Raw genomic sequence first — 24,099 nt, 5'->3', positions numbered from 1 at the left:
GTGGAAGTTTCAAAATTCCATATTTTATTAGAAACCAATCGAAACCAAAAGAGCGAAAGTGATTATCATGCCGTTACCATGTGAAATAATAGTCTTATGAGTGCATAAGTGGACGCTCAGCGTGCCGACTCCGGTGTGACCTGAGTAAGGTGACAAGTTTTATGTTTAATCTAATTTAGGTCATTTTAAAAATATTATTTGGCAGTGGGCGCACAGGAAAATGTCAAGTTTCAACACATTTATCATACTTGTCGTATGATTAAAAAAATCACAAAGATATTTATCTGAATACATGACCTGCTCATTCTAAACCTGCCGAGCTTCACCGGCGAAGCTCTCGACCCCAGAGGGTTAATGAACGCATGTCACTGAGGATGTAAACCTTTTGAGATAACTGCTGATTCGACAGCTGGAATATTTAGGCTGCATTTAGACAACCTGGGATTTGTTTTCACCCAGAAGCTAAGGAGGGATGCAAACTTGAACACACTGAGGTGTGTTTTAGTCAAGACTATAGTTGTTGTGAAAAGGCCTTGTCTCTAATCGACCTCATCTTTGTTGGGCTAATTCAGGTTCAGTTGCAGTGATTGTTCAGCAGTGTGTAGGTGGAGAAAGTGCGAGTGTGCTGCTCAGGTGTGTCACTAGGCATGTTTATGCAGAGCTGTACTTATCATATTCTCTCTGCAGATTGATGATGATATTGAAGCATTTTTGTTGCTGCCTCTTGCTCTGTTTGTTCAGCCTCCGTTTGACCTCCCTGTTATTTATTCAGGCAAATGAACTGAACAGATTTCTGTGTGTGCGTGTGAGAGAGAGAGAGCGCGCGTGTGCATGCTGATATTCATGTTTGTGAATCATGATATTGTGTTTAAACTGACTGGGTGAGTGTGTGTGTGAGAACAGGAGAGGGGACAAGAAATGATGTCAAAAATAAAGGTAAGTAATGCAGAAAAGGCGGCTGAAAGCCGCAGGTGTGGAAAAGACAAACCTCTGATAGGTCAAATTAAAAGGGATGTTATTTACCACCTGGGAGGTCTGTATGGTGAAATACCGTGACCGAGGTCTTGAAAGTACTGAGCGAGGCCCTCTGGCCTGAGGTCAGTATTCAAGGCCGAGGTCACGGTATTTCACCATACGGACCGACCTTAAGCTGGTAAATAATGTTTTTTTTTCTTGAACAAATTCTAACAGAAAACGAGAGCGCCTGAAAGGGAAAACAGACCCGAGCCGCCATTTTGAATCCTCATTCACGGCTGTAATGCAAATTGCTTCCTCCTCGGTATACAAGTGCACTTCCATGGCAGGAAAAAAACTACATTTTGCTGCCTATGTAGTCCCCTATTTATACAAATGGGAGTCATTCAGGATTCAGCCATGTTTTTGCTCGGCGTTCGCAACAGTTACAGGTTTTTAGCTTTCTCCTGCAATGTTTTTATTTTATTTCTTCTTCCTCAGGGTAGTAAAACTTGCTTTCGCTGTGAACACTGTCATTATGACTATCCATGCTGTAACATTTAATGCTATTCTCCTGAGAAATGCTGGCAAAAATTTGAGATTTTTGATAATCTTATAAATAAATCTTATTAAAAAAAGATAAATGTTGACACAAAATGCTACCATGTTGTTTTTGTGAATGAGCGAGTCGCCAGAGGTCCGTAACTGGGGTCCGTATCCTACGATACGGACCCTGGTTATGGACCTCCGCTCGCCAGCCAATCAGAGCGCAGGATTTGATGGAAACCCGACCGCGAAAAAAAAATAAGTGCTGCTTATTAACCCATATTCGGCTGTCTGGGGAAAAAGAAAACAAAATTAACATCAACTTTCAGTTTGCTTTTTATGTCTTTTTGGCTTGCTAGCAAAGTGACTTTTTTTTTTTTTCTGAATAACACCATTTATTCTATCCACATTCGCTGCACTCTGATAGCCGAGGAGAAGAGTAACCGATCAGCTCGTATAGCGTGAGTCGAGAAAAACAAAATGGCGGAGCGTGTTGCTGAACCAACCGAGGACAAAATAAAAACTCTACTTGAAAACAAAACCCCAGAAAATACAAAAAGGCAACAAAATATGGAATAAAAGTGTTTTGATGAGAAGATATCCCCCCCCCCCCCCCCCCAAGTATTATAATCACGTTTTTCACAAATTGCTCCTGTCATTTCACTAGTTTGTTTACATTCTAAGCAGAAATTTTGTCAGGCATTTTGTATAACGTTTTTTTTTGTTTTTTTTTTTTTAAATTCATCAAATTTGCAAAAAATAATGTTCCTTCTCAAAATCCAGTGAATGTGGATAGAATAAAAGTTATTCCACTCAATCTCATCATACATGGCTTATGGACAACTCTGTGCTACGCGCCTCGTCAGCTATCAGCTCATGTATGACTCGATTTCATGGAATAACTGTTAAATGTATACTGTGTAGAATAAAACCCCCAGGGGCATGCTCTTATCGGAAAGTAATCGGCGACAGGGTGGTGTGACGTGACCTGATATGGAGCAGAGGTACCGTTAGTGCCCTGAAGTTGTTTCTTTTTCCAGTAACTACAGGTCCTGAAGTATTTTACTCTTGATTTAATGCAATTTTTAGCTCATCGGGCCACAGGCCAGGCCGGATGAGCTTATGTGATCACGCGTCATCTGTCATCATCCATCCACAATTTACAGAAATCGCTGCTACTCTGACAGGATTGATCGTATTTCGATCAAACTCGCATACAACGTTTCCCAGATGCGTGTGCATAAGTTATCAAGATGGTGGCGGCACCTGTCATATTTATGATTTTATGGGCGTCTGAAATTTCAAACTCGCACACAAGAAGAGTGGCCGGTATGAGCTACAGCCTGTGAGGCTTTTTTTTTTTTTTAAATCCATTTACAGGTACATTCAATAGTTGTGGCTGTGATGTCAGTTTGTTCATGATACCACAGCTCGGAATAACTAATTACTCTTGTTTGACTTTAACGCCTCATTGACAGGTGTGTTTTTGTTTTTTTGGTGTGTCCCCCCCCAATCTCTCAGGGGCGATCCTGGGCCGATCAGAAACGAGAGAGTGCATGTTCTACAACTCCAACTGGGAGAAAGACCGGACGAACCGCAGTGGAATCGAGCCGTGTGCCGGAGAGAAAGACAAGCGCCGTCACTGTTTCTCCACATGGAAGAACAGCTCGGGAACCATCGAGCTCGTCAAACAGGGCTGCTGGCTCGACGACGTCAACTGCTACGACAGGTATACACAACGTCATGCACACAGCCAGGGCTTAAACCCAAGAAAAATTCTATAATAGTGTTTACATCACGTGTTGCCGAACGCAAATCTTCTTCCAAAATCTCGTAAATTTTTTTTTTTTTTTTTTTTTTTTATATAAAGTTTTACAGGAAGTGCTTTGTTCTGAGTAAATGGACCTCATTTGTGTCGTATGTTCAGGGTTTTGCTTTTTTTCAGTCACTTTTCTCAATAAATATTGAGTTCTGAGTTTCATCAAATCACTGGAGGCTCTCAACACAACGCATTACATCATGTACACACAGGATATGCTGAATAGGAAACTGTTACAAATAAATCCTCGAAAATCACATGTGAAGAAGAAATGCATAACAATATAAAATGTAAAAGTGATACATAATTCAATAAATACGTTATATTGTGGTGTGCGTTGTAGGAAATGTAGCTGGACAAAAGGAGGTCCGTATCATGAAATACCGTGACCGAGGTCTTGAAAGTACTGAGCGAGGCCCTCTGGGCCGAGGTCAGTATTCAAGGTCGAGGTCACGGTATTTCACCATACGGACCGACCTTAAGCTGGTAAATAATATATATATATTTTTTTCTTTAACAAATTGTAACAGAAAACGAGAGCGCCCGAAAGGGAAAACCGAGCCGAGCCGCCATTTTGAATCCTCATTCACGGCTTCCTCCTCGGTATATGAGTGCACTTCCATGGCAGGAAAAAAACTACATTTTGCTGCCTATGTAGTCCCCTATTTATTCAAAATTGAGTCATTCAGGATTCAGCCATGTTTTTGCTCAGCGTTAGCAACAGTTACAGGTTTTTAGCTTTCTCCTGAAATGTTTTCTTTTATTTCTTCTTCCTCAGGGTAGTAAAACTCGCTTTCACTGTGAACACTGTCGTGATTGCTATCCATGTTGTAAAATTAATGCTATTCTCCTGAGAAATGCTGGCAAAAATTTATAAGATTTTTGATAATCTTTATAAACATATCTTATTTAAAAAAAAAAAAAGAAATGTTGACAAAAAATGCTACTATGTTTGTTGTGAACGAGCGAGTCGCCAGAGGTCTGTAACTGGAGTCCGTACCTTAGGATACGGACCCGCTCGCCAGCCAATCAGAGCGCAGGATTTGGACTGCGAAAAAAATAAAATATCGACTTTATGATAAGTTAGGTCATGGTGTGCTTTTCTGAGCTGTAGATATTGTGATCTTTTTATTATTCCATTTATATAATCTACGGTACCAGTCAAAAGTTTGTACACCCCTACTCTACTCATTCATCGGTTTTTCTGTATTGTGGCTATTTTCTATATTGTAGAACAACACTGAAGACATCAAAACTATGATCGAACATCTGAAACATGACCCAAATGTTTCATATTTCAGATTCTTCAGCATAGCCAGCGTTTACCTTGACACTTTGCGCACTATTGGCGTTATCTTAACCAGCTTCATGAGGTAGTCACCTGGAATGCTTTTCAATTAACAGGTGTGCCTCGTCAAAAGATAATTACTGGACGAGTTTCTTGCCACCTTAATGTGTTGGAGATCAAACGGTAAATAGCCCTATTCTACACCACAGCTGAATTGGTAGTAATCCATGCATATTATGTCAAGAATCACTCAACTTAGTAAAGAGAAATGAAATCCATCATTGCTTTAAGACATGAAGTGTGTGTTAATTAATAAAAATAAAGAAAAAACATTGAATTAGGTGTGTCCAAACTTTTGAGTGTGTAGATTTTACTGTGGATAAATAAGAATAAATGTGTAATAGATTTTTGTGATATGAATGCAGTTTAGCTCTGCTGCTCGTGCCATTTCTGTCTTCGGCAAGATAGTTATTAGCTCATTTAATTTTCATATTCATTCAAGTGCTTAATTGAATTTATAATGTAAAAGTATTTGACAGCCCTGGATCCTGCTGTAAACCCCATAGCGTCAGGTTTATCCCATTCGGAAATGTGAGCTACTGCATGTGTTTTACACAGTAAGTGGAACCGGAGTCAGTCCCTGTGTCCGAAATCACTCCCTGCTCACTATATAGTGGACTGTATAGTGAGGTTGCCATTTTGTATCGTGAGAATTATTACACCGTATAATATAGTGCACTCAAAGTATCCCACAATGCATCGTGAAAAGTAGTGTACAACCGATGGGCTGAAAAGAAATCAAATCAAAAGCCTCAAGTATGATTTAATAAAAGGCAGAGAAGAAAGAAAGATGCAGCAGACACAAAGTACTTTTGTATTTATTAATGTGGGAAATACGCTCAGTATAATATGGATTTATCGCAAAAATACATGGACGTATTTATTATTTTGAAAACCCATCAGCCGACTGATCTGGCACGTTTTAATTGTGCGACAGTAATGACGTAAATAACACCGCGACGGAGTAGTGTCCGAAAGCGTGAGTGTTTTTTATTTTACCAATGAGCTCACTATATAGTCCTCTATATAGTAATTCCCTATATAGGGAGTAGTGAACGAGTGAGTGGTTTCGGACACGGAGTATTTTGTGGGATTTTCTTATTGTGCGTAGCGTTGTACCTCAGACGGCTGCGCAACCTGTCGCTCATTGTTGACTCCAAATTGTTTGCGAAGCAATTTGTGGCCTGAGGGAGGAAGAGGGATTCATGTGGAAGATCATGTGCTGAAGGATCTCAAACTGCTCGAGAGGGAAAGGGCATGTGTGTGTGCGCAGTAAAGTGCAAAATGCCAGCAGACATAAATGCTACAAAACAAAAACACACTTCACTCTGTGTTTGTGTCTCTGCAGTAGTGAGTGTGTGGAGAGGAAGGACAACCCAGAAGTGTTTTTCTGCTGCTGTGAGGGCAACATGTGCAACGAGAAGATTTACTACAGCCCTGAAGCTATACCGAGTGAGTAACTAACACACACACAAAGATCCCTACAACTATAATAGAAAGAAGTAGGCGGGACTCTGGATTTTTACAAATTTGTTAACACTTATACTGATCTTTTATTTTTTGCAAACTGTCACTGAACATCATCCATCCATTGGTTGCGTTAACCAAAAATTTCCTGTCGTTTGCAGAATTTTAATAGCATTGATGGAAATTTTGAAGGTAGTCTGCCATTTTGACAGACACAGAAGGGTGTTTAGTTTAGACGCGCATGAGGGTATTCATCTTCTGCCATCAAACATCAGAACCGTTCTCACGGCGCTGTCGTGGCAGATAAGCCCTCTGCGTTCACTCATTTAGCAGCAGGGGCAGCAGACCTTTCTCACAAGGAATTTATAGCGTCGGTATATCTGGTAACGAGTAAAAGAAGGTGGTTATAAATTAGCGTTCCGGTTACCCTTTTGAAAGTTGTTTAGGTAATCACACTTGAATGACAGCAAATTCAAACAGGCTTTTAATGGCGTATTTTCCAGATTAAGGCAAGCAGTAAATGGCGAGCTACATTTTTAGTGACATGCTTGCCTTGTTCCATTGTTTACCTGAAGAAAAGAGTGCGATTTCAGGCAAGTAGCTTGTCTTGGCACAAAGAAAAAAAAAAATTAGCTGTTCTGTCCACCATTGTGTTTTAGTGTGGCGTGGGCGCTTTTTTTTTTTTATTTGATTTATTTGGCAAGAATACAGTACATAAAAATGTCAAAGATGTACAAAATGGAGGGTGTCATGGCTCAGGTGGATAAGGCACCATACCATAAATCCAGGGACCCGGGTTCGGTTCCGACCTGAGGTCGTTTCCTGATCCCTCCCCGTCTCTCTCTCTCTCTCCTGCTCATTTCCTGTCTCTATACTGTCCTATCCAAATAAAGGTGAAAAAAGCCCAAAAAATATCTTTAAAAAAAAGTACAAAATGATGATCCAAAATAAACGAGTCAAAAAAAAATTATACTGTAGATATTGCCAGGGATAACACAAAAGTTAAACTTATTTCCATTGTGGTCCTCATAATACAAGATGTGACAGATATAATACTAATAAAAATAAAATGCAAAAATTAATTTTAAAAAACTCATTCTCAATAGAAGTCATAACATTATACATATAAGACTTAACATTTTTCTTAAAATTTAACAAAGATTGATGAAAGTAGAAGGAGCTACTAATTAATTTAATTACTTTGTTTAGGTTGGTTGATATTTATTTATTTATATTCCACGCTGGCCGAAGGGGGATTATGTCGTGGCTATTTCTGTCCGTCTGTCCCGGGAAGGGTGCTCACATTCTGAAATCAACTCCACGCTCACTTTTTGGAGAAATTTCACGAAACTTGACAAGAGACGTTGTTGTATGTTGGTAGTACGCATATTGTAATTTCGTTCAATTTTGTTACATTTTACCAGAGTTACAGCCCTGGATTAACAAAATTATAATTTGACAATTTCATGAGTGTTTTTTCCTTCTGGCATCAACTTGTCACAATTTTTGGCCGAATTTCTCGAAGCTTGATAAAGGCCTTGTTATACGACGGTAATACGCGTATTGTGATTTTAATTTCGTTTGTGAAAATTTGACCAGAGTTTTGACCCTTGATGAAATAACTTGTACTTTGACAATTTCATGAGGGTGTACTTTTCTTCTGAAATCAACTCCTCTCACAATCTGCGGAGGAATTTCACCAAACTTGGCAAAAGGCTTTGTTGTATGACAGTTATACGCATATTGAAATTTCGTTTAATTTGGGCAAATTTTACCAGAGTTATGCCCTTGATTATTAACAAACTTTGGCAATTTCATCAAGGTGTGCTTGCGTTCTGAAATCAACTTCCCTCTCAATTTTTGGAGGAATTCTATGTAATTTGGCAAAAAGTTTTTATCCCCTGCTGGCCGAAAGGCCCGAAGAGGGATTATGTCGTGGCTATTTCTGTCTGACCGGCCGTCCCGGGAAGGGTGTTCACCTTGTGAAATCAACTCCGCTCACAGGTTTTGGAGGAATTTCAACAAACTTGGCAGCATCGTTTGTTATATGTCAGGGTTGCGCATTTTGTAATTTCGTTAAATTCGGTCATGTTTTACAAGAGTGATTACCAAACTTGTACTTTTGACAATTTCATGAGGGTGTATTAAGCAATTATAGCATAGGTATAGTTGCTAGCAGGGGATATTGTGCTCTCAGAGCACATTGTGGTGGTTTTTTTTTTTTTTTTGAATAATATCTAAAGAAAAATCCAATCTCTGTTTAAATAGCTGTAGAAGATGAGTCACTTCATGCAGGGTCTCCGCGGATCCTTAAAAAGTCTTAAAAAGTCTTATTTTTAATATGTTTTTTAAGGTCTTAAAAAGCATTATATTTCGCTATTTTTTGAGCTATGGTATTAAATTTCACATGGGAGGTATTAAATTTCATCCGGGTAGCCTACGGTAAATGAAAAAAAAAAACATATGTCTGGATTTTTTTTCCGCGCTAACGTTATTTATTCAACCAGCGTCGTTTGTTATCAAGATGCTGAACAAGTAGCACAAGAGCCGTTGTGTGTCTAGCACTAGTCCTAATAGCACAGGAACCACGCCACAGGGGGCAGTGTGTTCTTTTATCCATGTAGTAGAACCATTGAGAGTAGAGCAGACGAGGAAGAAGTGGTTGAACTTGAACATGAGCGGAGATGGGGAAGTGTAAGTTTAGTAACAAGTGGCTTGAGGAGCCAAAATACAAAAGTTGGCTAACAACAGCAGCTTCAGAATATGAAGCGAGATGTAAGGTATGTCGGAAAGACATCAAGTTAACAACAATGGGCTGTAAAGCCCTTGACGCACACTCGAAAGGGGAAAAGCATATGCGCTATGCTGCTAGTCGGGCAACAACAGTCCTCATGCCAATGTTCGCCTCTACGGTCACAAAAAGTGCAACGCCAGCTTTAGCGTCTCCGGCAGCGCTCGAAACTAACGGTGTCCCGACGTCCCGGGGACCATAAAAAATGTCATCGGGACACAAAATTATTATATCTGGGACAATCCCGGGACAATGGAAAAAAATAGATCTAGAAAAAAAGTTCTACATTAATATTATTTACAAAGCCGTAACACATACGTAGACATTCACCTAATTTGTCAATTTTAATTTTAAAACGTTAACAGCGAAAAATACATAGTAGTTACACTTTCGATGCACCTGCATCCGTAGGCTACAGAGCAGCGCATTCTGTTCTAGAACCTTCGGCCGGTGTCCGCATTATATGGACTTGGAATGGAATTGCTACCGCACACGCTGCGCCGACTCTCGCCAGAACAAAAATGCTGAAGTGGTTGAAGCGGACCGACCGCGGGGAAGAAACTGAAAGCCCAGACATAACGTCTCCGGGACCTTCAGGATCCAAAGTGTCATCGCCTGGTCTGCAGGCAACGCTAGCAACTGAATGAACTTAATGAACACTGTTAGACACGTTATAAAATACAACAGGAATGATGTGGCTGGATAACGGAAAAAATGGATAAAATGGATAACGGAAAAAATGGATAAAATGGATAACGGAAAAAATGGATAACGGAAAGTTCATAAAATGGATAACGGAAAGTTCATAAAATGGATAACGGTAATGGTGAAAATTATAAGTTGGCCTTATAAGTGCCAACAGATATTCAAGGTATAAGTAGATGAAATGAACATAAAAGGGATCTTATTTTCAACTAAAGTGTACTGCAGGGGCAGCACGGTGGTGTAGTGGTTAGCGCTGTCGCCTCACAGCAAGAAGGTCCTGGGTTCGAGCCCCGGCGAGGGCCTTTCTGTGTGGAGTTTGCATGTTCTCCCTGTGTCCGCGTGGGTTTCCTCCGGGTGCTCCAGTTTCCCCCACAGTCCAAAGACATGCAGGTTAGGTTAACTGGTGACTCTAAATTGACTGTAGGTGTGAATGGTTGTCTGTGTCTATGTGTCAGCCCTGTGATGACCTGGCGACTTGTCCAGGGTGTACCCCGCCTTTCGCCCATAGTCAGCTGGGATAGGCTCCAGCTTACCTGCGACCCTGTAGAAGGATAAAGCGGCTAGAGATGATATGAGTGTACTGCAGATGTAGGGAGTTGAAACATTTTCTGAATGAGCTAGTTGGCCCCTTTAAATAAACGGGTATCTATTCATACAGTGAGATCGCCAAAGTTTAATAAACTGAAAATGCAATAACTGTAATTTTGAAGTAGATGATGTATAGGACATGTGTCGCTTGTGTCTTGTGACTTATTGTAAAAATGATATAAAGGGTTCAAAATCGCATAGTTACAAATATAATAGTAACTTCATATGATAATATTAACCACTGGTTATTTCAGAGAGGAAAAAAATGGGGACACTATTGCTTCCATTCGGGACAATACAACACAGAATTCGGGACCACTGGGGGACACAACGAAAAAAAGTTAATTTCGAGCCCTGGTCTCCGGGTCCCGGCACAAGTGCTTTCGCGGCATTCGCCCCAACCGCTACGCTGAAGGCAGAAATACTGTGGGTTCTGCAGAAGATGCACTTATTTATTTTTAAAAAATGCTTTGAACTTAACCTAGAGTGTGCTTTTTTTTTTTTTTTACTGTACGTATTTGTTCCGTGGTAGTGGTCTTATTTTTTATATTCAGTGGTCTTAAAATGGTCTTAAAAAGTATTATTTTTGCTGGTCAGAAATGTGCAGAGACCCTGTCATGACATGACGTGAGTATAGGTAATCGTATGGGGCCGAGTAAAATTAAGGATTAATTTCACAAGTGATTTTTGAAGTTTTGAAAATTTCAAAACTTTGAAATCACGAGTGAAATTGATCCTTAATTTTACGAGGAACCATACGTTTTATTTGTTTATAATATGTAGGGCCAGATTCATACTTGGGAAGCCATTCAAGTTCACAACATTTGTCAGTCACGTTTTCTGAACCAATCAGTGCGCGAGACTATCTTGCACGTTTGAATCAGTTTCTAAAGCGTCTTTCATCACGACACGAGGATTTTGAAAGTGGTTTACAAAATTTTCTTGAAACTTCTTTACAAAAGCTGATTGCTAAATGCAAGAAAACTCTGTGCTTGATCTAAAAGGAGAATTTGCTAATTTTTGTAACTGTAACCAAGCAACGAACTAGCCAATAGCATTTCAGAAATACAGCCCCGTGTTCAGGAAAAAATCCCTCCTTGATTGACCAATCAGAATTGAGTAATTTGGCCCCATGTATTATGATTGGTATCACAGTACCTCTGCTTTATATTGAGCCATAGCGCACCACCCTGTTGTTGATCGTCATCCTATAACAGCATGCACCGTTGTATCTCAAGAGATCACGTGAAAACTTGAGAGGAAGTGCTGATTCAGGATCTGCCTCCATTAGGAATGTAATTCAGTTCATGAGGAGCTGAATGGATAGAACAGCTCCTAGATCAGCACTTGTATTCTCAGGGCTCAACCCCAAGAGGGCAATTACATTAAAGAGAGTGTTTAAGTCGTCTTATTTAACAGGCAGAGATATGGCCCACAGCAGGTGCAGCGTTAGCTAACCGAACACGCCGCGCTGTGAAGCGGCTGCTTTGTGCCACATCTGGCTTGTGGGAGATTTTTTGTTTTGGAAAGTGAGAAGTGGGGCTTTGCTGAGCTGATCTCTGTACAGAATGAGTGAGTGCCGTCAGAGCACAGGATCTGTTTTAATACTCGTACACTGACTTCACGGCAACAGCAGTTTTTCACCTATTTACTTTCTCTTTAGGCAGCACGAACTGCATGACTAACAACAGAAACTGAACAAAACATCCATTTTAAGGTGAATCACAGCGGGAAAAGATTTCATACATAAGCAAGAACAATTAGGATTCACTTTTGGCTCCTTAAAACGAGCATATTTTCTCATTCGCCGTTTTACGACCACGTTCGTCAGGATATTCGTGACGGATCTGATGTAGACGTAGCCTAGATGTTGATGCAAACGTTCAAATCAAAGTTCCGAATGTGGCGCTGGTTAAGCTGTGACATAATGTACGTATTCCTGGGGCCAAGTCCCCAAAAAACAAAACATGCAGTTGCTATGAAGGAAAAGGTTGACATGCATTTAGTACTTTATAAAATGTAATCTCTCCAAAAAGAAAGTTTAAAACAAAGAACCAAGAGGCGAGAAGGTGAGACACGTGGTGATTGGTCATGGGGCGGGACCAGGGTGATCCGTGAGATCAGGGATTGGCCACAAGCAGTGTTACGCTGTGGGTTGAGCAAACCTGCTTTCTTCACTCAGAACAGCTGCTGTGCTGTGAGCTGGAGAGCTGTATCGAATTCAGGACCGTTACGAATGTGTGCTGAAATTCGTGAGATTTTTTGCTGGGCTTTTGTAAAAGTCACTAAAGGGGTCTAAATATCGCCAGATCTAGCGACAGTCTTTATATTGGCAGCACTGAAGGGACTTTTGGCCTTGGAAACGGCTACTGACATCAGACATAATAAGCAGATCCGACATTTTGGGATTTGATTTTTCACGTTCAAGATCTTTGTCTTGTTGCCATGGTAGCAGAAACGACCTAGTTGTCCCTTTTACCACAGATCACCCTGGGTCGTCGTCATTCTTCTCTCAACATTGCTTTGCTTCTCATTTGCATAAATTTAAACTTTGTGTGTGGTGTTGATTTTATTTATTTATTTTTAAAAGCATATACAGTACGTCCCCACTTCTGAATACTTATATACACACACGGTAAATAATTCCTATCACACTTATTTGACTGATTCATTTATACGAGAGTTTAGCATCATGCGAGTATGATTCTTGAACACGGAGTCATTTGTATTTGATTCATGAAAATAAGATTTGTTTATTTGCACTGAACAAGAGTCATGAAGTAAAGACAAATTTCTGGAATCAGTGTCTGTCTCGTATAGTTAGTGTAAATAATTCCTCGAACAATATTGTGATTTATTGTAGAGTCATGTGAGTATGATTCTTGAACACAGTCATTTGCGTTTGAGTCACTGAATGAAAAGTCACTTCTGTGATTCAGAATTTGGCGATTAATATTCAAACCTTCATTAAATTAAGTCATTTATTTACGCTGTAGAATCGGAAAAAGCTTTACTGCCAAGTAATTGTAACTACAAGTAATTTGGTTTGGCGTTAAGGTGTTCAGTAAATAAATGCTGAATAAAGGCAGTCTGTTCTAATAAAGGAGCTATATAAGAACGGTCTATTCTAAGATATTACAACCCCGATTCCAAAAAAGTTGGGACAAAGTACAAATTGTAAATAAAAACAGAATGCAATAATTTACAAATCTCAAAAACTGATATTGTATTCACAATAGAACATAGACAACATATCAAATGTCAAAAGTGAGACATTTTGAAATTTCATGTCAAATATTGGCTCATTTGAAATTTCATGACAGCAACACATCTCAAAAAAGTTGGGACAGGGGCAATAAGAGGCTGGAAAAGTTAAAGATACAAAAAAGGAACAGCTGGAGGACCAAATTGCAACTCATTAGGTCAATTGGCAATAGGCCATTAACATGACTGGGTATAAAAAGAGCATCTTGGAGTGGCAGCGGCTCTCAGAAGTAAAGATGGGAAGAGGATCACCAATCCCCCTAATTCTGCGCCGACAAATAGTGGAGCAATATCAGAAAGGAGTTCGACAGTGTAAAATTGCAAAGAGTTTGAACATATCATCATCTACAGTGCATAATATCATCAAAAGATTCAGAGAATCTGGAAGAATCTCTGTGCGTAAGGGTCAAGGCCGGAAAACCATACTGGGTGCCCATGATCTTCGGGCCCTTAGACGGCACTGCATCACATACAGGCATGCCTCTGTATTGGAAATCACAAAATGGGCTCAGGAATATTTCCAGAGAACATTATCTGTGAACACAATTCACCGTGCCATCCGCCGTTGCCAGCTAAAACTCTATAGTTCAAAGAAGAAGCCGTATCTAAACACGATCCAGAAGCGCAGAGGTCTTCTCTGGGCCAAGGCTCATTTAAAATGGACTGTGGCAAAGTGGAAAACTGTTCTGTGGTCAGACGAATCAAAATTTGAAGTTCTTTATGGAAATCGGGGACGCCGTGTCATTCGGACTAAAGAGGAGAAGGACGACCCGAGTTGTTATCGGCGCTCAGTTCAGAAGCCTGCATCTCTGATGGTATGGGGTTGCATTAGTGCATGTGGCATGGGCAGCTTACACATCTGGAAAGACACCATCAATGCTGAAAGGTATATCCAGGTTCTAGAGCAACACATGCTCCCATCCAGACTACGTCTCTTTCAGGGAAGACCTTGCATTTTCCAACATGACAATGCCAAACCACATACTGCATCAATTACAGCATCATGGCTGCGTAGAAGAAGGGTCCGGGAACTGAACTGGCCAGCCTGCAGTCCAGATCTTTCACCCATAGAAAACATTTGGCGCATCATAAAACGGAAGATACGACAAAAAAGACCTAAGACAGTTGAGCAACTAGAATCCTACATTAGACAAGAATGGGTTAACATTCCTATCCCTAAACTTGAGCAACTTGTCTCCTCAGTCCCCAGACGTTTACAGACTGTTGTAAAGAGAAAAGGGGATGTCTCACAGTGGTAAACATGGCCTTGTCCCAACTTTTTTGAGATGTCATGAAATTTAAAATCACCTAATTTTTCTCTTTAAATGATACGTTTTCTCAGTTTAAACATTTGATATGTCATCTATGTTCTATTCTGAATAAAATATGGAATTTTGAAACTTCCCCATCATTGCATTCCGTTTTTATTTACAATTTGTACTTTGTCCCAACTTTTTTGGAATCGGGGTTGTAAGAAATAAAGATAAAGTAAACAAATGTGCAAATTAGGTAAACAGCTGGGGGGGGGGGGACAGAGTAAATGGGGTCACTGGTCTTGTTTATCGAGGTGGGGAGGCAGAGTGGGTCAGGAGTCTTTTGACAGAATGAGTCATTTCTATGATTCAGATAAAATCACACGTGGGGGGGGGTCCTCCTTTCCTCCCCCCACCCCCCTATTTTTGTGCATCAAACAGTAAATTGGGACTAATTGCTGGAAGGAATAAAATTGAGTGGGGAAGTGAGAAACTTTAGACCATGCGTGCCAGACGATTGGTCCGAGGAATAATTCAAGTCAGATTTGTCGCTTTACCTAATTTGCAAAATGTTGGGGGGGGGGCAGCAATCTCAGTTTAAATGTGTCCCTGTTGAGTGACCTAATATGAATGAAGAAGGCTTTCAGAGGTCCTGATGGGTCATGAAGAACCACCCGTGGTACTCATGGTGTTAATAATGACCTCTGTCTGTATGTGTGCTGCAGCCACATTGAACCCGCTGACGCCGAAGCCGGAGCTGTTCAACACGCTGCTCTACTCTCTGGTGCCAATCATGGGTATTGCTGCCATCCTGCTGTTCTCCTTCTGGATGTACCACCACCACAAACTGGCATACCCGCCCGTACTCGTCCCCACACAGGTACACACACACACACACACACACACGTCCTTCATTACATCACTGCTGTGAGAGGAATGAAAAGAAAAATCTGAACGTGCTGCATGTTAACAGGAAGATGATTGAGACGCTCATGTGGTGGTGAACTTGGTGATTATTAAGACGCCTGTAGCGACATGTTTCAGATCGGCGCAGTTGTCAAAAGTATTGGCACCAGCACCAGTTGTTAAATTTTTACACACCTGTTCAGCAATTGGACTCGGAGTATAAGTTTCAAAGTGTAAAGTTCTTTCTCTGTGGATTTGGGGTCTCAATTTTTCTTTCTGCTCCATTCTTTCCATCTGTCTGTCTCTCTCTGTGCTGCTTTTAGTGTGGCACAGTTTGCGTCCCCCTAATGATAGATGGCACACAAGATTCTGAGCCATCTCCTGATTTTAATGAGGGATATTTTTGCTCTTAAAGTGCGATGAAATGAAAATAGGACGCACCCACAAACCTGCGATTTTACAATTAATTACAATGTTTACAGAATCATTGCAAAGGGGAAAAGAGTGAAATAAAACGGACTCTCTTGAATATCTGTCTGTGTTAAGAACAGTAACTGGTGCATATACAATAATGTTCCGATGGTGAAATAAGCATATCCGTTTCTGTCTGAATATCAGGATGTCAGCCGGCTAATGTCTCAAACACTCCCGGTCCCTGGTTCCATGAGCTGCCTTGAGCGAAATAATTGACACACGTGTTTTGATTTGGATAAAATGCAACGGAGGTGACAGAAACCGCACCGGGTTATGTTTAGAAATCTCGCTGAACTCCAGACAAGTGGGGTTTTGTTTGTTTGTTTTTAAATGTGCACATTGATCAGCTGTACTACAGTGTTTTGAAAGCGTCCATGTCGATATGCTGAAATACTTTTCTGGGTCAGCATCTGGCTCAAGCTCCACCCTAATGTAGACCCTCCCGCTTTTCTGCCAGTTTAGGGGTTAGACCTGCTTAGTTGAGATGAGTCTTCACCCAAAGCTTTCATTCTTAAAGGAGATACGCAGAGCCTTTATTTTTAAATAACGTTTCTGAGTGGATAGTATCTCCATCCTTGACTCTTGTATGCTGCATAAATGGGAATAAAAAAAATATTTTTGAGAGTTAAAATCGACCGCAAAGTCGGCATTTGAGCTGCCCCACTGAGCCAGCCAGCCCGGAGTGCGTGATGTCACAGCGGTAACCGGTTTTAAGGCCGAGGCCTTTTACAGCTATAGACCCAAGTCATATAAATAAAAATTTATGGTGAAAGTAAGAAATACCGTTACCGACTTGCTCAACTAAGACTGATTTGACTTCACTGATTGTGGGTTGACTCTCATTAAAACTAGTCTGGCTAACGTGACTTCAAAGCTCTGCGAGCATTTGGTCTGGCAAAGATATTAAACCCAACCGTTTCCCAAAGGCGTGGCTGACCCGCCTCCCTGAAATGCCTCAGTTTGCTACTGGTCGAAGCCAGAAAAGGCTGTGACGAAGCTTAAACCAATCACATCACTCTTTCCTCTGACGTATGTGACGTGACGGAAACTGCTTGAGTAACAGGAAGAAGATAAATACCTCCAGGGCTGCTCTTTGCTCCGTTTTCAATGAGAACTTCCCGTTGAATGCTTTCAATACAGCATCTACCGCTGTGTCAAAGGCTTGCCGCTGCTCCATGTTCGTAATGTTTCTAGTGAATGAAGCGCTTCCGGCATAGATTCTGTAAACAATCTATGGCTTCCAGTCGCAGTTCTACTACGTCACTGCCTTGAACACGCCTCTACCCAGGGCCGTTGGAGATGCTCAAAGTTGATTGGCTCCCGATTTTTCGGGAGCTTGGAAGAGCTGGAGATGGCTTGCCTTGCCAGACTAAGTTCGCAACAGGCCCTCGTGTTGCGTCACACTTAGGATGGGCGGGCCCAGGCTAACTAAAACAGGATAGGTGTTATAACTTATGCAACATACATGTACATGCATGCATTTTCACTGATAAAAGGCTAATTAAATCTTATCCCGGTAACTTAAACACAATACAAGTTTATATGTATTAATCTAAATACAGGTAAACAAGGGGTTTTTTTTGTTTTTTTAAATCCAAATAAGAGTCGGACCTTATTCGTCTGTGTTCTCGCTTCTTGAAGGCCGATTGCTTTTGAAACAATCTGACTTTCAATTGTTTGTTCAGTTCTCCGTTCATTCGCTTCTTCCACGAAAGGGCGAGACGGCAGCAATATCCAGTTTAGAAATAAGACGGCTGCTCCACTCATTCACTTTTCTTCATACTGTGTACTCCGCCATTACTGCTCGGCTCAGGCAATTACTAAAACCGGGGACGGAACAGGATGTCACCGGTTTTAGCAACAACTGCAGGGAGGTCACTGCCCGAGCGATATGTCCCGTCCCGGGTTTTAGCAACAACCCTCTGCTCACTCTGGGAGGACTGGTGCAACTGAACTCACTTTCCTTTAAAAAAAAAAAACTTGTCGTTTTCCTTAATTGTTGGTACCGCACCCTCTTTCAATACGAGCTTATCACCAACACTCCTCAACAGGTCAGAGGTCTCGTACGAGTCTTCAGTAAAATGTGCAGAGCAGAGGAGAGACCGCTTCATAGGCGCCCAATGTGCCCGTGAACTACTCGCAAAACGCGTCCAAATCTTTGTAGTTTGAACATTCTTGGGCCATGAATGCAACGTAAATCCAGCTTCTGTCGTGTTGCTGCACCCGCCAGCAACACATCTACATGGCATGGCGATAAATTGGTTCAAAACGGAGGATCGGAGTTGCAGTCAGCTCTGTGTTTTAGTATAGCGGAAATAGCGACGAGACCGATAGACTTCCTGCTGTGATGTTACGGGCGTCAAGGTCATTCGCTCAGATCGCTACCTATATAAATCACTTCCGTAAAAATGACTACATTAGATTTGTTAACGCTTAAAACTATTCCTGTGCCATTCTTGGTCTCGAGGCGTTTATAAACGAAAGTGAGGCCATGGCTCTGCGTATCTCCTTTAAGGCTTTCGTAATTGTAAATATCTGCAGCATTTTCCCACGTTTCTTCCAAACCCAATGGAAAACTTATCGCTGCTCTGGCACAGCTTTTTGAATCGTCATGCTTTGGAAACGAAGGCTGGCTTTAGGTCTGTTCTCAGAGCAGGATTTGTGCATTTATTCTGGTTTTGGTGCATGTGACACTGCTAACCTTGTGCTCACACACTTGGCGCTCGTGCGTGAGATTTGTCACTTTCCCAGATACAGATATTTTTATTAACACACACTTCCTGAGTCTGTCCACCATCTTCCTTCATTTCCATCTTTTCTGTTTTTGTTCATATGTTTGTCTTTATTGCATTTAACACACCAGATTAAAAGGAGGGGGACGTTCTCTCCTTTCACCCTTTCATAGAGTTTTCATCTTTTCACTGGAAGCAGTAATTCCCTTCTTTTTGCCTTTTTTCTTCTCTTTTGCTAGCACGCCTTTCATATAATGATAGAGGTAAGATGAGTTTAATTAACTTGTAAATTGTCCTTTTTTTTTTTTATGTTGAATCATTCAAGTTGCCACTCATTCATCCCTGTTCCGCCCCATTCACGTTTACTTTCCACTTCTTTAGAAGTCTGATCTCAGTTTGCATGTGTGGATGATAAATGCCAGATCGTCCTGTGCATAACCTTAATTTAGGTACGAGAGCATTTTTTGTGCGTGTGTTTTTGTGTATGTAATTTCAGTTGAATGTGCATGAATGAATATATTCTGCTCTCGATGCTGCCTTCCCCTTCACACAGGCTGACACAGAAATCTTAGTAATTGTGCAGTAAGATGAAGAAATCCACAGACTGAGGAGAACGTAATGCGTTTCTGTGTGCGCTGCATGAAAAGATTTATTTTCTACCCCTCACGTGCGGACGATTGATGATGGATAAATTAATAGGTGCAGGTGAAGGCTCCGGTATGCCGCACAGTCTTGTTCGTGTGCTGAAAAACCTCACTGACGAGACCTGAAAAGTAGTCAGTCAGTGAAGGGCATTATTAATACAGACGAAGGGAAATGAATGCCTTGTATATACAGTACGATGGCCGTCGCGCATGAGGTACAACGTAGCTCTCTCTGATCACGTGACTGCTTCCAGCGGCGGAGGGCGAAGGCTAGCACAGGCTTTCTCCAAAACGCTAACCACGTCTGAGGATATGCCGCCTTCTGCGTACGTGAGCTCACAGATGCTCGCTGTAGAGCCCCATCTAAGGGGACGTGTGCGGGGAAAGAAGACCTTGGGAGACTAGCGACGGTTTTTCGACAGAGCTTTGTGCTTCGAAGCCACTCAACCTCCTCAATTCATGTTCAAGGCAAGCGTGTTTTGTATCAGCACAGTCATCCAGCTTGTGTCTCTGAAAAGACAGACAAAACACAAGGAAAAGTACATTTTGCGATCAGACACCGGCGAGCATCACGCGGCACTTGCCGGTTCGACCAAAGCTCTTTGACTATACCAAGATATAGCAACATAGTGGAACAGTTTGAGTCTCAGAAGTAGGCATGTCGCCTGATATCATGAACAAGTTTTTGTTTTTCTCATCTTGCAAGTCAACAACGTCTTCACTTGTGTTTGAAGGATCCGAGAGGTTTCATACTATCCAGGCTGTTGTCCAGCGTTAGCCATTAGCGTAACTCTGTCCAGTAGCATCCAGGCAGCTAAACCTGCCGTATAGACCCTTTTCAGTCACGTGACCTTCGTAAACGCGACCGCCATTTTGGACATGTAGTGGACTTCGGCTCGAATCGGTTTGAATGCGAGGAAGGCGACAAACATTAAAAAAAAAAAGGAGTGAGATGCAGAAAACTGTATTTACTAGTTTACTGTAATTATGATCTGGCAGCTATTTACACCGGATCCAGTGTAAATAGCTGCCGGAGCCAACGTCCGAGCTTGCCGAAGCGCGCTACGGAACCTCGGACGTTGGCTCCGGCAGCTATTTACACTGGATCCGGTGTAAATGGCTGCCAGATCATAATTACAGTAAACTAGAATGGAATGTTAACAGCAATGTAATGCCTTTTCTGGCTAATTTTATTCATCTTACCTCCAACAAAGTGGTCACTACACAAGCGTTGGTATGCCGCTACCCATATTCTCCGTCGGTCAGCATCTACCAGGATCCGATAAAATGATAACCCTTGCCTTGTTTGTTGATGGTTACTACATCCAGGTGCACAACAATATAGTGGCATGATGGAAGTCTTGCTGAAAATAAACACTTTTTCTTTGCTGCCGTTCCTCAATGTTGGCTGTGGTAAACTACTGGTAGTACATGTCCAAAATGGCGGCCGCGTTTGTCGTGACATCACGTGAAAAGGGTCCATAGCTGTACAGTGGTGCTTGAAAGTTTGTGAACCCTTTAGAATTTTCAATATTTCTGCATAAATATGACCTAAAACATCAGATTTTCACACAAGTCCTAAAAGTAGATAAAGAGAACCCAGTTAAACAAATGAGACAAAAATATTATACTTGGTCATTTATTTATTGAGGAAAATGATCCAATATTACATATCTGTGAGTGGCAAAAGTATGTGAACCTCAAGGATTAGCAGTTCATTTGAAGGTGAAATTAGAGTCAGATGTTTTCAATCAATGGGATGACAATCAGGTGTGAGTGGGCACCCTGTTTTATTTAAAGAACAGGGCTCTATCAAAGTCTGATCTTCACAACACATGTTTGTGGAAGTGTATCATGGCACGAACAAAGGAGATTTCTGAGGACCTCAGAAAGTGTTGTTGATGCTCATCAGGCTGGAAAAGGTTACAAAACCATCTCTAAATAGTTTGGACTCCACCAATCCACAGTCAGACAGATTGTGTACAAATGGAGGAAATTCAAGACCATTGTTACCCTCCCCAGGAGTGGTCGACCAACAAAGATCACTCCAAGAGCAAGGCGTGTAATAGTCGGCAAGGTCACAAAGGACCCCAGGGTAACTTCTAAGCAACTGAAGGCCTCTCTCACATTAACATTAGCCAATGTTCATGAGTCCACCATCAGGAGAACACTGAACAACAATGGTGTGCATGGCAGGGTTGCAAGGAGAAAGCCACTGCTCTCCAAAAAGAACATTGCTGCTCATCTGCAGTTTGCTAAAGATCACATGGACAAACCAGAAGGCTATTGGGAAAAATGTTTTGCGGATGGATGAGACCAAAATAGAACTTTTTGGTTTAAATGAGAAGCGTTATGTTTGGAGAAAAAAAAAACACTGCATTCCAGCATAAGAACCTTATCCCATCTGTGAAACATGGTGGTGGTAGTATCATGGTTTGGGCCTGTTTTGCTGCATTTGGGCCAGGATGGCTTGCCATCATTGATGGAACAATGAATTCTGAATTATACCAGCGAATTCTAAAGGAAAATGTCAGGACATCTGTCCATGAACTGAATCCCAAGAGAAGGTGGGTCATGCAGCAAGACAACGACCCTAAGCACACAAGTCGTTCTACCAAAGAATGGTTAAAGAAGAATAAAGTTAATGTTTTGGAATGGCCAAGTCAAAGTCCTGACCTTAATCCAACCGAAATGTTGTGGAAGGACCTGAAGCGAGCAGTTCATGTGAGGAAACCCACCAACATCCCAGAGTTGAAGCTGTTCTGTACGGAGGAACGGGCTAAAATTCCTCCAAACCGGTGTGCAGGACTGATCAACAGTTACTGGAAATGTTTAGTTGCAGTTATTGCTGCACAAGGGGGTCACACCAGATACTGAAAGCAAAGGTTCACATACTTTTGCCACTCACAGATATGTAATATTGGATCATTTTCCTCAGTAAATAAATGACCAAGGATAATATTTTTGTCTCATTTGTTTAACTGGGTTCTCTTTATCTACTTTTAGGACTTGTGTGAAAATCTGATGATGTTTTGGGTCACATTTATGCAGAAATATAGAAAATTCTAAAGGGTTCACAAACTTTCAAGCACCACTGTATGTCTCACAGGTACTTGGGGAAGATACTGTAAATTCCTCCAAAGACCCGCTAACCACCTGGGTTATTCTGGTTTGCATAAAAGGGGGGGCGGGGAGAGAAATCAGTCCCACCCTGGCGCGTCTAAAAGTCGAATGCGGAAGTGGTCATACGCTTGCAGCTCTCGCTCCACATCAACTCGCTGGCCACGCCTCTGCTGCCACACTCGTCATTGGCTATTGTTGCTGTGATTGACCAGGAAGTGAGAGTACGCGCCTCCCATCCAGAAAATGGTCAATTTTGCTCCCTTGGTCTCCCAGCCATCTTAACTGGTGCATGCTGTTCTGTTGTGCCACTCAAACTTTTGTTTTTTTTTTCCTTTTTCTTTTATTGAACCTACTTGTCCGCAGGCAGCTATGAATAAAAAAAAAAAAAAGCAGACTGGGCATGTTTATTGATTTTTATCCACAACTGCTCTGGTGCTTCTCTGACTACAGTTTTATAAAATATTTTTGTTTCTGTTATTGTCGTCTTATCCCAGCTTTGCTTTTTTTTTTTTTTGCCTTGCTTTACTCAGTGATTTTTTTTTTTCTTTTTTCTTTTGTTTATGGAAACGCGTGCTTTCCTGTGGGAGGAACATCGAACCGTTTTCACCTCCACTGTCCGCTTTCGGTCCCTCTTTAATTATTGAGAGGCAAAGAGAAAAGTCAAAACGTAAGCATCTAGCTGTGTGTGTTTACAGACCACACGACCCTGGTCAATGTCATAGCAAAACTCTCTCCACGTTTTCCCCCTCGGCTGTACACACACACACTCTCTCTCTCTCTCTCTCTCTCTCTCTCTCTCTCTCTCTCTCCCCCCTTTGGCTTTCTCTCTTTCGGCGCACTGAGAGAACGCTGCTGTTAACCCTAACAGGCAGGGAAAAGAAAAGCTTACAGAGACTTGATAATGCTGCAGTGATCTCTAAGATGCACACCATTATGGTTTAAAGCTAAAAACCAAAATCCACACTGGATAACATCAATAAACCCAATAATAAGGTTTTGCACGTTCGTTTTAAAAATGTCTCTTCAGATGTTCTGTAAAAATATATATATATATATTAATGCAGTGACACACAGGCTGTGTTTCTATTTTTGATGCCATTTTGAACAGCCACTAATTGCACTATCGGGAGTTGAACAGTTACGGAAATTTATGGATATTTATTTATTCATTCATTCAAAGACGTCTGTGACATCCAGTCTGAATCCTTGTGCAGTTGTGCCGTTTAGTCTTGTTTGATAATTCATGTTGTTGAGGTATTTTAAGTACTTGTATACCACGGAATTGTCGTTCCAGCTAAAAGTCAAGTCTCCTGGTTTATATAATGCACTTGTTCTGATGCTTTGTGATTTCTGTAGTACCCGCTTACACAGGGACTTTTATGGAGGATACTCAACATCAACGGACGAAAAATGTATTATTTACCCCTGAAAAATTCATCACTGATACGGTGGCCCTTTTTATTTTGAAAGGAGACATTTAAAGGT

At 41.3% G+C, this 24,099-nt stretch overlaps 1 protein-coding gene across 4 annotated transcripts in view; it reads left to right on the top strand.

Annotated features, from left to right (window-relative positions):
* Nucleotides 1–24,099, top strand: part of acvr2ab (activin A receptor type 2Ab) — a 95,336-nt gene that overhangs the window by 52,158 nt on the left and 19,079 nt on the right. For all 4 annotated transcript variants that reach the window (XM_060918803.1, XM_060918806.1, XM_060918804.1 and 1 more), the window contains exons 2-4: nt 3,022–3,229; nt 6,016–6,119; nt 15,461–15,615. In XM_060918803.1, coding sequence (XP_060774786.1) covers nt 3,022–3,229; nt 6,016–6,119; nt 15,461–15,615 — 467 coding nt within the window. The remainder of the gene's footprint in view (nt 1–3,021; nt 3,230–6,015; nt 6,120–15,460; nt 15,616–24,099) is intronic.

This window comes from Neoarius graeffei, chromosome 4 (genome assembly GCF_027579695.1).
Source record: "Neoarius graeffei isolate fNeoGra1 chromosome 4, fNeoGra1.pri, whole genome shotgun sequence".
NCBI lineage: Eukaryota > Metazoa > Chordata > Actinopteri > Siluriformes > Ariidae > Neoarius > Neoarius graeffei.
Note: the sequence above shows the minus strand (reverse complement) of the source record. Positions and strands in the feature narration are given on the sequence as shown.